This window comes from Mus caroli, unplaced genomic scaffold (genome assembly GCF_978045245.1).
Source record: "Mus caroli unplaced genomic scaffold, Mus_caroli_1 scaffold_5, whole genome shotgun sequence".
Classification (NCBI taxonomy): Eukaryota; Metazoa; Chordata; class Mammalia; order Rodentia; family Muridae; genus Mus; species Mus caroli.
Window position 1 is genome coordinate 34428822 of NW_028227260.1, and position 16138 is coordinate 34444959.

The 16138-nt window shown below is 40.7% G+C and overlaps 1 protein-coding gene across 2 annotated transcripts; it reads left to right on the top strand.

The window, feature by feature from the left end:
• Positions 1-3476: 3476 nt before the first annotated feature.
• Positions 3477-15786, top strand: Nxf3 (nuclear RNA export factor 3). Of its 2 annotated transcripts, none has more exons than XM_021153405.1 (21): positions 3477-3620; positions 6338-6410; positions 6649-6808; positions 6999-7152; positions 8257-8340; positions 8447-8551; positions 8663-8740; positions 8852-8921; positions 9043-9131; positions 9607-9716; positions 11135-11171; positions 11452-11520; positions 11591-11646; positions 11792-11899; positions 12027-12085; positions 12319-12434; positions 12541-12583; positions 13145-13217; positions 13892-14065; positions 14439-14499; positions 14608-15786. In XM_021153405.1, the coding sequence occupies exons 3-21, from the start codon at positions 6684-6686 to the stop codon at positions 14659-14661; spliced, it is 1665 nt and encodes a 554-aa protein (XP_021009064.1). In that variant the 5' UTR covers positions 3477-3620; positions 6338-6410; positions 6649-6683; the 3' UTR covers positions 14662-15786. The 2 variants fall into 2 exon arrangements, with proteins under 2 accessions (XP_021009064.1, XP_021009063.1); XM_021153404.1 differs by having other exon boundaries at positions 6341-6410.
• Positions 15787-16138: the final 352 nt, after the last annotated feature.

The following is a 16138-nucleotide window of genomic DNA, read 5'->3' on the forward strand; positions in this document are numbered from 1 at the left end:
ATCACATGGCAACCTCAAGATGGTGAGGGGATGATTCTAATATGCACAGAGGACAAAAAAAGGTTTTACTATAACAAATGACAGGAACACAATAGGGGCTCTGCTTATTCTATATTATAAGGACACATTTGTACTTGTTCTATAGGAAGGGACCCACAGGCACACACTGAAAATGGTTTGTTTGCTTTAAGTTATCCTTCAACCTGGATATCATCCAAACAGCTGCCCCAGTGACTTTGGTGTTTGTGAAACCCTCACCCCTATCTCCCTCTCTCCTACCCCTGTCATGGGGTAGGGAGGATGAGAAAAACACCAACACCATAAATCTCAGAGATAAGACTGACCTCTTGACCAGAGGACCAAGTCTAAGCTTTGGAATAATCAACTATCTCAATTTCTCCTCTCTCTATAGTTTGCTGGCTGAAGATTAGATGGAAAACAGATCTTTATGCTGCTACTCAGATTGCTGGCTCTCTGAACAAAACCCAAATTATGAATTTAGTTCCCAGATTTTTCCCATGGCATAAGCAGAAGGTCCTCTTATGCAAATATATATCTATAAAGTCACATTATTTTGTATCACTTCCCTTGTTGATCCTTGCCTGACATGAGGCCTCTGTGAGTAGATTGATATATATTATTTAAATTGATTAGTCTTCAGATAGAAAATTAACTCATATTTGTATATTTACAAATTTATATCGATGAACTTATTCAAAATTATAATCACATTATGTGTACTTGTCTTTAGGTTGCCTCAATTATTATTTATGCTTCATTATTTTTTGTGAGCTTAATATGCTTTCTTCTTTTGAATTTATTTTTTAATTAGGTATTTTCTTCATTTACATTTCCAGTGCTATCCCAAAAGTCCCCCATACCCTCCCCCCACTCCCCTCCCCACCCACTCCCTCTTCTTGGCCCCGGCGTTCCCCTGTACTGAGGCATATAAAGTTTGCAAGACCAAGGGGCCTCTCTTCCCAATGATGGCCGACTATGACTGTCCCAATTGTCACCATACATTGAAGCTTGGCTTTGCTTTTTAATGTTAGAAGGAAAACTTAAAAGGTTAACTATATTTAGGACTACAGTGATGGCTCAGTGTTTAAAAGCAAGTGTTGCTCTTGCAGAGGAGTAAAGTTTAATTGCCAGCACTCACATGGTGGTTCACAACCATCTGTAATGTGATATGTTGCTCTCTTCTGACCTTCTCTGGGCATGCACCAGCACATACATGTGGGCAAAGCATTCATAAACACCAAAAAATAAAATGCATCTAAATCTTTTTAAAGGTTAGCTATGTTTGTCAGTGATTTGTGGTGTAACTGGCTATTTGAACCTTTCCTCCTTCCATTTACTTTCCACATTATCTAAATTGTATGGGTATTCCTGTTATGGAATTAAACAAAGTTTATAAAAGGCCACTCTAATTGAAACAAGGGCAGTTGAAGTAGTAAATAAAATAAAATAAAATAAAATAAAATAACAAAGGCTTTGATCTCCAAGTTTCAGGTTTCAGTCTTGGTTCTATAAGATGTGTTGGAGACATGCTTACAATGTCCAACCCCCTGGTTCTCCACCCACACAGAATGATTGTTCCTCTTATTTGGATTTGCCACATGATGTTGAAATTAAAAAAAAATCAGTGAAGATCACATAAGAGATATGACCCCATCCTGCCTAAGATGCCAGGCTGTTTTCTCATCTGCAATGAAACATTTTATGCAGATTATGCCAAAAATTTACATGTTATGGGGTTGGAAAGATGCTTCAGCAGTTGGGAATGCACACTGCTCTTGCAGAGGACCTGAGTTCAGTTCCCAGCATTCATATCATTCAGTTCACAACCATCTGTTAGTCCAGCTCAATACTGATTCAGTACCTCTGACTGCCACAGTCCTCTGCATGCACACACACACACACACACACATTAAAATAAAATAAAAATTAAATATATGTTATAATGTAGAATAAGTTATAAAACATTGTGATATGTACAAAGTCAGTGAGAATTTAATGATTTCTTATTGTTTATTTACTTTATCCTACTTTTCAAAAATAAAATGAAGGAGCTAGATAGATGACTCAGCAGTTAAGACCATATGCTGCTGTACCAGGAGACCTGAGTTTTGTTTTAAGATCTATGCAAGATGTCTCATAATCACCTGTAAATAATATCGTCCTCTGGTCTCTGGGAGCACCTGTACACATATTCACACAAGTACATGTGTGGGCATACACACACACACACACATACATACACAAATTAATAAAAGTAAAATAAGTCTTTAGAAAAACTTAAATATTTTGGAAATATATTTTAGAAGATATTCTTTCCATAAAGTAAGCTGTTTGAAATTTTCAAGTCTGTATTCTACCTACAGAGACTTTGTATAGACTTTATTTTTTTATACCAAACCATGTGTGTCCATTGTAAATCGTTTTTTTTTTTTTATTTCAATCTCCAAGAATATTTTAGAGGAAAAAGCATCAAAGAGTTGTGTTAGTGTCATGAAACACCTGGAAAATACTCATGAAGATTAAATGGTAATTTTAGCTCACAAGTTTGAAGGTCAATTCGATGACAGAGAGACAGGTAGGGGGCATCTGTTCAGTTCATTCAGTGGTCTGACTTTATCTCATTTCAAGAAAGTCTGTAAATCCACTAAAATCTAGACCCTTTTTTCTTCTACCCTTCTTGGAAAAGGACCTGACAGGTTTGGAACTTAATTCCTGTCTGTTATCACCGAGACATTTCTTCACAGTGACAACTTTCATTCTAAGTCTCACTAAAACATCAGGACGATTTAATAAACTTTGCTGGTTCTTTTATCTTCTGCCTCTCCTCTCTTCTCAGCGCTCTCTCCTCTCCACTCTCTGTTTCTGGAATGAGCCGAAGGTAAATTCCAATCATAGGACACTTTTCAGAACATTTTGTTACTTTGTTCTAACTTAAAAACAACAACAACAACAACAACAACAAAGGCTGCTACTTGACTCTACTCAAACCTGACATGAGGGGCTCACCCTTTGCCACGGTTCTTATGCCTACTCTGTTTCCCAAGGTAACAGGTGAATATCTCATGAATACCCCATTAAGCCTCCTCAACTTCAGTCATCTGCTGAGTCTAAGATCAGATAATTTCTTGAGGAGTCGGGGAGGGGAGAGCAGATCTGATGTAGAACAGAAGTACAGTGCCTGGTTCATAGTGGGCACTCGGAGCTCTCAAACAATAAAGAACACAGTGTAATGTAGCCAAAATAGATCAGGGAATGCAAAGTTCCCTGCGTTTGTAGCAACAAGTACCAGAGTCTCGAGGCTTCAGACTCTAGTTGGCTTCTGGTATAGCAGTGGTGCAATGTGAAAGAGCTCCCTGGGCGCTTCGCTCGTAGAAACTTCAGGAGGCAGTGAAAACAGGAAGTTGGTCTCTGCCCACCTCTAGGGCCCTCCTCCCTATGCTCTATGGGATGAAACTTCCTGTAAGGGATTCCATCTTGTAACGGATGTTTGAAGCCTGCTGTCGTCTTTCTCGGCAGCTCTCTTCAGTTTTTCAGCTCTAGACCACACAGAAGAACACAATAAGGACATTCGTGACGAGGAACTTGAGGACCTACCATGGGTGAGTTGCTCGGCATGATGTGTTTGCCCAGGTTTTCTTAGGGCAGAAGTGAAGATGCCCCTTTGTCTTCTCATATGACATTTAGGTGACTTCTCTAGGCAGGCACAGGGTGGGATCGGAGTGGCAGGACACCCCCCCCCCCCCGACACACACACAGACAAGCTGTCTAGTTTATCTCCTTCAGAAGACAAAGATCAAATGAGTATTGAGGTGATTGTTATGTTTCTTCAATGGAAAGCCTCCATTCTTGTGGCTTTAACTGAAGGGAGGTGTCATCCCCGCCACCTCCTACCCCCCTCCCCACCCCCGTTTGAAAAGGAAGACTTGATTGAGCTTTGGATCATTTCAGGCCTAGGATCTGAGAAGTAGGAAATATGACCTAGAGTATATTTCGGTGGAAATTAATATTCTTTGGATTCATACTAGCATTAAAAGAGGAGCAGGGAAGCAAACATTAACATTGCATCTGTCATTCAGAACACTGCATTATCCTTACGGAAGTTTGTAGATACTTGCTTTATGGCTTGTCATATCAACTGTTATGAAATGTTTCACTTGTGTGTAGGTTTCCACCTCAGTTACATTTGTTATATAATGTATATACAATATCTAAAATCACACACATACACACACACATATTGTACATCAAAGGCATCTCAGGTTGTTCTTGAATTCCTGGGCTAAAGTGATCAGTTTGCTTTACCCCATCCCCACCCCCACCTCCCAAGTATTTAGTACTACAGGCATGTGATACCATGCCTACTTTGTTTCTCAATATTGTTTAAACATTCCTTATGCAAATGAACTGTTGTCTGATAGATTTATCGAGATACGTTGAAATTTCATCCAAATTGTATATTTGTCCACTTATTTTTCCCTCCAGTCTTTTCTTTATATTAAGATATGCATGCAAATACAGATTTGAAAACTTTCCTGTTGCTTAATTGAAACTTTTATCACTGAAATGTCTTTTCCTCTACTACTTCATCCCTGTCCCCTTCTTCTCCTCTCTAAGACAATGTTTCTTGTAGCCTCATCTGATCTTGAGCTTTTGATGTAGGCAAGTGTGACCTTGAATTTGTGACTCTTCTGCCTTTACCTCCTGAATGCTGGGATTACAAAAGAGCATCATCACCCCTAGTCTGTGCAGTGCTGGCCATGGAACCTAGAACCTTATGCATGTGAGGGACGAGATACACCCCCATCCCATAGAACTTCTTTCGCTGGGCGTGGTGGCATATGCCTTTAATCCCAGTACTTGGGAGGCAGAGGCAGGAGAATTTCTGAGTTTGAGGCCAGCCTGGTCTACAGAGTGAGTTCCAGGACAGCCAGGACTACACAGAGAAGCCCTGTCTCGAAAAACAACAACAACAAAATGCTGTTTCTTTTCCAGTAAAAACCTGCAGTTGCATAGTACAACTGATATACATTTTGTTATTTTACAAATATTATAGATGCATATATAATTATTGCTGAGTATTGCTCTCTATTGTGTAGTAGAGCATTAGAAATTGGCACTGGAGATATGGCTCAGTGGTTAAGAACACTTGCAGAGCAATCATGGGAAATGGTATTTTAGCCTTAACCTTCATGTAACAAGACAGGCTTCTGTAACTCCGATGCTGAGGGATCAAATGCTCCTTTCAGGCCTCTGTACATGCATAGAAGTGCCTGCACACACTTGTGTGCATATATTCACATAGACAGACAGATACAAACAAACACAGTATGTGTGCACATAAAAACACAAATACCAAAATAATATTAGAAGTTATTCCTCCTGCCTTAATTGATAACCTATCTTGTACACATGGATTATTATTTATTCATCTCCCTTTCTCCAGCTTCTAGTCTCTGGCAATCATATCGTACTCTCTATTTCTATGAGTTCAGTCTTTAAATGTCCACATATAAGTGAGTGTATTTTGCCTTTTTATTTAAAATTTATTGATAATTGAATTTTATGTGTTTAAAAGAACATTTGACAGAATCCTTTCTTTTATTTGTTCTCAGACAGGATCTCACCTTGTAGACCAGGCTGGCCTTGAACTCCCTAAGTAGTTAAAGCTGGCCTTACATTCCTGATTCTCCTGCCTCAGCCTCCCACTTGGTGAATTTCAGACATGTTCTACCATATCTAGCTGATGGAATGGATAGGCGGCAAGCCCTTTACATGCTGAGCCATCTCCCCAGCCTGTTTCTGTTTTAGTTTAACTTTTTAAGATTTATTTTATTTTGTGTTACATGTGTTTTGCTTTCGTGTCTGAACATGCACCCACCCCGTGTTTGCTTGGTGGCTAAGGAGGTCAGAAGAAGACATCGGATCCTCTGGAACTGGAATTACAGATGGTAGCAAACCACCATGTTTGTTCTGGGAATTGAACTACTGTTCAACACAAGACTATCAAGTCCTCTAAAGTGTCGCAGCCATCTCTTTTTCTCAATGCTCTCTGTTTGAACGTGATGCTTTTTTTTAATTATTAAAATTTGGAAACTTCTCAACTACGATCTGTTAAATAGGCTTACCATATTTTCTCTAAGTTCTTTCCTTCTCTCTTTCTAGTCTTCAGGATAATATATGAGCAAGATACGACCTGTATATTTTGTTCTGCTTTATATTATCTCTTGTCTAGTTCTTTTGTCAGGCAGGGAGTTTGCCTTTGATCTTTGAACTATTAAAACAACTTCCAATATAATTTTTTTTACTGTTCTTCAAGCAGAAGAGAGAGTGAAGACTGAGGAATGAAACATAATTTGTCTCAGATCACTCAGCCTAAGAAGGACAAGACGGTTAGTAACATCACAGACCAATTATTCAACCCAAACTTTTACCCCTGTATTTTCTCCTCAGGTGTGAATGTTCCCTGCCTCTCATCTCCCAAGAAGTGGAAGCACAGTGAAATATTTTATTTCTACACCACTCACAGATTTATTTGGGGGATGGTTAAAATAACGACTTTCATTAGCCATTATATTTTTTCACTATCATTTTTTAAATTGTTCCTTGTTGTACTGATTTTAATTTAAGGGCGCAGCTCTGAAACTAACCCCTTGCAAAGAAGAATGAGATGCAGGCGTATTTTCCGACAGAAATTTCTCAACTCGACTGCTCACGTCAGTGATACAGTGCATGCTTCATTTAATCAGCAGCCAGCAATGAGTAATTCTCCCATGCATCCCCGAAGATAGTAAGTAACCAGTCAGAATGGCTGAAATATATACCAGCTAGTGAAATCCACATAACATTGTGCTTAAATACGTTGTTTACATCTTCAAGTGGTTGAGCATCCTTTTGGTAACACTGGTACAAGTGGGTCAAATGGTCTATTGGAGGATTTCTAAGTATTTAGAGACTATTTTTCCCGTCATTTTCCACAGCACTCCATATGGCATTCCATCCCGTTATCAGAGAGTCAATGTACATAAATGGAACCAAACGGATGTTAACATGGAGGGAGGGCCAAAACCTCCAGAGAGAAAAATGCAGAGGGACAAACAAGATGATACTTCAGAGAACTGGTTCAAGGTCACAGTAAGTGCCCCAGCAAAATGGTATCTAATATTTAAAAGAATAGTTAGGAGGAGTTGTGTTTCACTTTTTTGTTTGTCTTCACAGGGACTCTGTAGAGTCATTAGGCACTTTTCTGGGTGCAGAGAAGTTGACATAGGAGCCCACATGCCAGATCAATTAAAGAGGAAATGAGAGAAGGAATATAAAGAGAACAGGGTCACTAGAGGGAGAAGACAGCGGGTTGTGTATAAGCAAAGGAATAAATCAATGCTAAGAAGATATAACAACTCTGTATTAGAAGGCTGTTTTGCTAAAACTGTATGTGTGTATTTGGGGAGGTTGTTGTTGCAATGACTTTGGGGTTCTTGTTTAAGAGAAAAGCTAGGTCTGCTGCAGGTAAGGTCTTTTATTATGGCTTTTTAAATGAAATTATGTCTATAACCTAAAATCTCAGGGAAATGATACAAAGTAAATTAATTCATTCAAGTTTTAAAAATAAAGTCGATTTAAGTATCTGGATTATCAAAAGAAACCACCCAGATGAAAGGACAGGCAATTCGGGAAATCTACAGGTGATGTAAAAGAAATAATGAAATTTGTTCAATCTTTAGATATTGCTTTAAAGCTTGAAGAAATATGTTTGGGTCTTCTTATTTTTATGACTTTTTTAAAGGTATTTTCCTCATTTACATTTCCAATGCTATCCCAAAAGTCCCCCATGCCTTCCCCCCACTCCCCTACCCACCCACTCCCACTTTTTATGGCTTTTTAAAAGGAAAATTTACAGATAATAAATCACATACATTTAAAATATATAAGTTAACAATACTTGGGTGCACATCTCTGAAACCATTATTCCAGTCAACATGCCTGTCAAACACATCATGCATCCGTGTCTCCCTTTATAATTAATTGTTCTATTTTCTTCTTCCCTCTCTGTGCCCTGGCATTTTTTAGCAACTCTTGGCTAGTTTTCTGCCACCATAGATTTGTTTACATTTTCTAGATGTTTATGTAAGTAGACTCACAGAGTACGTTATGGGCTGAGCATTATTATATGATTAAGTCAAACTTTCAATTCCAGTTGGCCAATGTTTCTCCTGTTCTTTATTCATGTTTGGCTAGATTCCCTTTGGCATAAAATATGATAAGAAGTGGCTGCTGAATTTGATCCAGAGCCAGTGCAGCATCCCTTTCACTCCGGTGCAGGTAAGAGAGACATAAAGGAGGACAAGTGGAAACTGGACAGACGAGGGACGCTGTTAACCTTAACAGTTGCCTGCATATTCTATTTATCTCACCCTTCTCCTTGCAGTTTCACTATGAAAAGATGCAGGCCCATTTTTTTGTTGATAATCCCAACATTGCCTTTATGCTGAAGGCCATCAGTGACAAGATTCTAGATGAGACTGATAATAAGGTATGTGTCAAGAGTGTCACTGAAAACTTGTGAGCCAGGGGGGCAATATTGTTTATGATCCTGGGGCTTCTTGGTTCGGTGTCAACACAGACTCTCATGGGTTCACTGCAGATATCAATCTTCATCAGCCCCTGTGATGAACCCCACTCAGTGACAGAGCTGAAGTTAGAAAAGATGGATCACACAATGGTAATGTAAACTGAAGACCACTTGTATACTCACAGCTGAACCTATTCCTTTCTTCCCATCTTTTTATCACTTCAGCCTCAGAGTCACAGAACTCCATCTGTGATTCTGCAGCTGACTACAAACCAACAATGTGCTACTTCTCAGCGAGTTCTTAACCAGCAGAGACTTCCCTTTGACCAAGGTATGAAAGGGTTTCACTGGGGTGGAAATTTAGGAATTATAAATCCAGGAAGGGTTGGTGCTGGCGCTGTACTAGTGGGGTGCCTCTCAGTGTTCTGATTACCTGTTCTCGCCTCCTGAAGATTTGATGACCCGTCCTACTGACTTGGCACTGCTTCCTAGAAGGTATATGGCTCCTTCCTTGAGTATCCATAAAGAGGATATGACCCAGGTAATAGCTTCTATACTTGTGGATGTTTTTGAGAATAAGACTGGAGAGATTAGCTAGTAGTTAGATTGGTGTCAAGTATTCCCTGTGGTATCATGAACTTTATTTTTACCTCTCATCGCTTTTGCCCTTGAACCAGAGTTACAACAAACCCTATCATCTGCTTGCTTGATTCTATGGCAATGGCCCCTACTATTGACAAACTGAATGCCTATAAAAATGAGATGAGACATAATACTGAGATCTTTCTTTTTCATTTTAAATTATTTTCATTTATTTACATTCCAGTCATTGCCTCCTCACTCAGTTCCCCCTCCCACAGTTCCTCTGAGAGAAAGTGGAAGTGAATATCAGAGTGTTGACAGCAGGCAGCGGACTGGAGTGGAGTTACTGGTAGTGGAGCAAGGAAAAGAGCTGAGATCTTAGACCTCTTCTGCTTCACTTCTCTTAATCTATGCATTTATTCCCATAATTACAGGTGAACTCTGAAGGGGAGATGGCCAAGGTGCAAGCTCCGGATCCAGAAAAGATATGTGCAGCCCAAAGCTCTCTGAGTGCTACCATGCCGGATAAGTCCAGTAACATAAAGTCAGTGTATCTGCAAGAGGAGTAGTTCTGGTCCTCTTGGAGGATCACAGACTTCACCCTCACCTCTGCCTGTTTCTTCAGCTGTTCCCACAACCCTCCATTCTGTCTGACCCTCCCATCCTTTCATTTGATCAGGGGTGTGATTCCTATGTCTGAACACTTAGTCTGTTCCAGAAAGATGCACCCTTCCTCTAGCCTAACTGGAGCTCCCCTTTTCTTACTCTTCTGAAATCCCTTCATCTGTCCCAGGCTGCCCCAAAAGTTCTGTTATGCTAGGATGAGGCCAGAAGTTCTGGATGATGGCAACATTACTTACTCTGGGCTACTGTTGGAGGCTCATCTCTCTTTGCAGTGAAACATGGGTTCTCTGAATCAAAGATGTAGAAGTGGGCCAATGTCAGGGAGCAGAGGGCTTCCTGGAGTGGGAGGGCCATGTAGAGAAAGAGGCCTCCATCCTTCCTTTCTTTTTTATATACCTACCTTGCTCATAATCCTACTAAATGTAAAAGAGGATCTCTGCATAGCCTGAGAGAAGTGAATTGATTCCTTAGATTAGACCCCAACTCAGACATACACAAGTAGAAAGGGACCTCCAGGAAAGAACATAGTGACCATAAGAGACACCTGCTTCTGGGGAATGTCTTCATCCCTCAAACCCCTTCATTGTTCCCAGAGTAAGTCCAACATAGGAAAAAAATGAGCCAGTATTCAGTGGTACCAAATACTGTAAAGTCTTGCTTTCTTGGGTCCCTGAAGCAGCCTACTGCAAGTGAAATAGAGGACTTCTGCAAAGGAGCCCTTTTAACTGCAGCCTGAGTCTGAATGGGGAACTGCCTGCTGGTCTAAGGGGCAAGTAGAAGAAAGCTGTGTTCTACATTTTCCTGAATCAGATGTTAGATTCAGATTGGAAAGAGTGGCTTCAAAGATGCACTGCCTGATATAAAGCTTTTAGCTGAGCCTTACCATGTGGTCATATCCCACTGGTGGCCCCTCTCAGCACTGAGAAAGATAGAGAATACCATCATCTCTCATTCTTGTGTGGCTTTATCTTTGTTCCTCCCCTCCACTCTCTTATATTTCCCTGACATCTCCCTCATCTCCTTCCATTCCCTTTCCATCACCATCTTCCTGACTTCAAATACTGAGTCCTGAACCATGATATATCCTTTAAGGAGGGACAAGAGTCCTTGGACCCTGGCTCCTCCAACGTGGCTTCTATGTGCTGTGATCCTGGAGAAAGGGAGTAGAGCAGTGCTCCTAATTTATATGCCAATAGATGGATGAATGCATAAAAAGTCAATATATTAACCCAAAAAACCCATCTAACTTATATATTAATGGGAGGGATGCTGTGTAATGTTTGTATATGCATATATACTGCATAATTCTTAATAAGGCTACCTTTTTTTTTTTGGTAGTTCAATTCTGGAATTGTTCCCCAAGTTACTAAGCCTGGTAAGTGTGTTCCTTAATCATTGATTTCTGGAATTGGAACTGACATTGCATCCAACCTTCTCTGAAAGCTATTAGATCTTGCTCAAGTTAAACTTTCTGTAGCTGTCCCTTAAGCTTCAAAGGGACAGGGAAAAGTGATTCAGACTCACAGGGGAGCCATGATCCCAGCTGCATGACTCGCAGCAACATTTCTAAGGCTCCTGTAAACCTGTCCCTTTCCCTCTCCTTTATCATCCAGCATCACCTTCCAGCCATGCATTGACTCTCTTGCGTCCCACAGGATGGACAAGAATCATGTAAACCAACTCTCTGTGGCCCTGAAGATCACAAGACCTTACCAACTTGCAAGGTGAGAAGAGAGGTTTTAATTTGTGTGTAAGAATGGGTCAACACCTACATCCTGTTCACTTTTATTTCAGGGAAATTTTTTTGGATCAGAATCCGTAAAGACAATGGTCCTACAGTTCCTGAAGCAGTAAGTCCCTCTGGGAATCAGACAAAAGGGAGCAATGAGGGGAGGGGGTGAGGCTACAAAATGATAGTTCTAGTTGATAGAACTACAAAATCTTATTCAGGGCCCAACCAATGAGATCATCCCACTCTATCACCTCTCCCAAAAGGTATTTCTTCATCTATGACAATGGAGATCGGCAGGGACTCCTCAATGCTTATCATGCTGAGGCTTGCTTCACATTGACCATCCCCTTCAGTTCCATTGACTTATCCATGTGAGTAGCACATTCCACTCAAACTCTGACCCAGAGCACTGCACTCTGTTCTCCAGAAGATACAGGCAGTCCCTTGGAACCATCACACTGGCTAGACCACCACAACTGTTTCCTCCTTTTCTTCTAGGAACAGCTTGTGTGAGTACTTCAAGTTTAGCAGAAATATGAAAATTCTCAAGGATCCTTGTAAGTGTGTGGTGGACAAGACTGGGCAGGATAAAGGGGAATAGTAGGCACAATCACAGATGCCAGAGGTTCAGGTTCCGGTTGTTGCCCTCCCCTTTCCTGTCACATTCTCTTGACTTCAAACCAACAGCTGTCTGTTCCTGAGACCCTTTAGCTTAGGACTCTGACTGGGAAATGCTATATGTGCAAAGCATGTGGAACTCCAAGGGCACAAATCTTTGCCTCCTTTACAGATATGCGGAGGCAGCTGCTGAAGCACAAGAAATGTGACATTATTCACTTCCTTCGTACATTGCCCAAAACTCAACATGACCTCACCTCCTTCGTGGTGGACATATGTCTGCAGACAGTAAGCACCTGCTCCTTCCCTGGGGCACATCACATACCCAGAAAGATGGTGGTGAGTAGAAAGTTAGGCAGGACCCTGAGCCCCTCTGTGCCTTTTTCCCTTTCAGGAAAAGATGCTCTGCTTCTCTGTTAGTGGATTGTTCAGGGAAGGTGAGTGCTTGTAGAATCCTCTCTCCAGATCCCTTCTTGCTTCCTGACCTGGATGCGCATCTCTGAGAACTCCCCAGCTCCCCTCCTTGTGTGCCTTTCTGGGTGATCTCCTGTCCGCTGACCATCCTGGTCTGACCGAGGTCTGTGCTTGTCTGCTGCACAGCTCCTGGGTGAGGGAGAGCACATGGGCTGCAGGGTTTGTTGGCTCTCATTCCAGATCCTTACTCTGTGACTTTGGGCCAGCTGCTTAGCCTCTGCATTTCCCCATTTGTAAATGGTGCTAATTATCCTCCACCCCAGACAGATGGGAATCCAAGCCCAAGTGAACACTGGAAGTTATTTTTCACAGGGTAGAGAATGTGGCAGGAGACCCATCAATATGAGTGGATTATTTCCCTTGTTGCCTGTCCCCCCTTTCCACCACAGCCCCTTGACTCCAAGCCAATAGTTGAGTGGTCCTGGGCCCTTTCAGCATAAAGGCCCTGACTGAGGAATGTTTTGTGAGGGTGCAAAATGTGTGTAACTGTAGTAAGGATGTTTTATTTTTTCCTCTTCTCAAAGTGGACAGCAGCGCTCAAGGGTGTATGCATGCCTTCACTCGGATTTTTGTTGCTACCCATGACAACAGTTCAGAGTAAGTGCTAGTTGTGAATGGGCATTTTCACTCCATTGTGAGGCCATCAATATGACAATCTGGTGGTGCAGTTCTTGGGGGGGGTGATATTACCAATATTGTGGAAGGTCAACAGGTATATTTAAGGAATAGGGCTAGTGGTTAACAGTGTAGACTTTGGGGTCAGACCATCAGGCTCTTTCTTGCTGTAATACTCACTTGTTTTGAGAATTTGTTCAAGTCATATTACCCATTTATAGCTGTTTTCTAAAGATGTAGATCATATGGTCCATTCTTTTTTACCTGATAAAAGGCCAGATGAGAACTTAAAACCATTGTCTCATTCTCTCCTGCCCCCACTATTCAGGTTTTCCAAGACAGGGTTTCTTTGTAAGCCCTGGTTGTCCTGGAACTCCTCTGTAGACCAGGTTGGCCTTGAACTCGGAGATGCACCAGCTTGTGCCTCCTGAGTGCTGTGATTAAAAGTGTGTGCCACCACCATCAGGCTAAACCATTCTTTAACTAAAGATTAACCTGTCATTCTAGTAATATAGACAGTCTCCAACAGTGCACTCACTTATAGATAACCAGGGGAAAAGAACTGGGATATTGGAAAAGAGTGATAGCATGACAGTTGTTGGGAAGTACAGTTTTGTCTGTTCTTCCATCAATCTCAGGGAATGTTTTCCCTCCAGACTCTGTATCATCAATGACAAGCTGTCAGTGACTAACGCCCATGAGGTTCCCAGTGCCTCCACCCCTGTGGCCACATCTTCTACCAGTTATTTGCCTTCCTCCTCTCAAGATCAACAGGAGATGGTGCCAACATTCTGTGCCCAGTCTGGGGTGAATGTTGACAGGTCTCAAAAGTGAGTGTTGTGTGTATATGGTAATGTGGTGTAAGGTTGGCATAGGAGAGTGAGTTATGGGAACATACAGACTTCACTTCTTCTTTATTTCATTTCATTTACTACCTTACTGAACAGTTTCTTCTCAGTAAACAGTAAGATAACTAATCATTTAAATTAGCTATTTGATCATTCCCTGAAATCCGCAAACCTTGTTCATTGAATGGGAACCATTTGAGTTTTCAGGAATTTGCTCATATTATAGCAGAAGGGTCATTTTGCTGAATAGTTGGAAATATATGTAGAGCCATGTTTCTGTTACATAAATGCCTTCATGTTTGTTGTCAGTGTTATCTTTTCTTGTTGGATAATCCCTGTTCATCTTCTATCACAGATGTCTTCATGATGACCAGTGGAATTACAACAGAGCTATACAAAGCCTTGCTTTGCTCAAGGTGACACTTGGGAATTCAAGTCAAGTGAAGAAAGGCCAGGTAGCCTGGAAGTGGTGCTAGTATTCTTGTATCTGCTGACCTCCCCATTGTTTTCTGTATCTCCTCCAGGTAGAGGACACGGTCTCAGAGGATAAGTTCACACAGACAGATCCAAGATCCTAAGAATAGCACACCGAGAAGAAATTCCTAGGTGTCACTATCTTATTTCTTCAAACCTCTGCTGAGATTTTGTTCTAGTACAAACATGTAAACAAACTGGGATGTCTAGTTTCATCCTGGAAGCTGAAGCCTATCTGGTAGAGCCGACTTAAATTGTTCTGTGTATTTGTCACATATTTAAGGATTCACGCTTCTTATATTTTCTTTTATTATAAGCTTTATTAATTTTGTTGAGCATTTCCCATTTTTATAATATATTCTGGTCACTCTCACCCCCTCACCCTGTCACATCTCCTTCCTATCCCTGTTCAACCTCCCTCTTCCCTATAAGTCCTTGTCTCATACTTACTTGTTTTGTTTTGCATTGTGACCCACTGAGGATAAACAGGGCCACCTATGTGGCCATGTGTTTGGAACTATCAATTGAGATATCTGTGGGTACATAATTAAAGATAGTGACTATCACTCCCCTAGAATCCTTCAGTAGCCAATAGTTTAACAGAGAGGGATAGGACCCTTAACTCTGTGGTTGACTAATGAAAGACTTAGTCTTGTGCAGGCCCAGTGGAGGCAATCTCACTTGCTGTAAGATTGCAATAATTGTATCATGCTCGGAAGATACTATTGATGTTGCTGGTTATGTTAAATCCCTTCAACATCCACTGGTGGAAGCCCGTATTATGAGAATGAGGTTCTCCAAGGTAGGACTGCTGTACATACCGAAGTCCTAGACTCAACCATAGGGTACAGGCTGCTACTGTAGGCTATATAGTTTCATATGTTGAACATCCTTTCTAACCCTGTTAAAACTGAGTCTTATGTGCCTAAAGTATTAATCAAGGATTTCATGCAGATAATATTCTTTCATTAGCTGTAAACATTTATTTACAATTAAAAGCAGCATAATTGGTAGGAAATATTATTAAAGGACACATAAAAGCCTGTGACAAAAGACAGTCCCCATATATATGATTGTCTTACTATAACAATTCTTGGTATGAACAAATAAGAGTAAGGAGACTGTTATTGACGTTGTACTTATACTGAAAGCAGTAATATCCAGGAAACTTAGGAAAATATGTTCAACTAAAAGTACGAAAGTTGCCGCAAACACTGAGATAATTTAGAAAAGGAAAATAAAGATTATTACTTTAAGAAAAAGGAACATTTGTGTTTATATGTATGCCTACATAAGTGTGTATATGTATTTGGATGCATTTAGTTGTCTAAAGCTTCTTTAAAACGTACTGCAGTTTGGGTGGTTTAAACCTACAGAATTTTGTTTTCTTATAATCTGGAGGTCATAAATCCAAAACCAAAGTGTTAAAAAGACCATATATACCTTGTAAGATTTTCTTTTCAAAATTTTCAATTGGCATAAAATTATTAGGTTTTACTATAACATTTACACACATGTGCTTGCTAGACAATCCTCTCCTCCCCACTCCTCCACTCACTTGGACATTTCCCTATCCTCAGT

Bases quoted from the DNA above. Each gene is read 5' to 3' on its own strand.
- Nxf3 (XM_021153405.1), top strand. From the start codon at position 6,684: ATGAGATGCAGGCGTATTTTCCGACAGAAATTTCTCAACTCGACTGCT. The intron at 8,922-9,042 runs GTATGAAAGGGT...CGCCTCCTGAAG, and splicing joins GAGACTTCCCTTTGACCAAG to ATTTGATGACCCGTCCTACT. The intron at 12,435-12,540 runs GTAAGCACCTGC...TTTCCCTTTCAG, and splicing joins TGGACATATGTCTGCAGACA to GAAAAGATGCTCTGCTTCTC.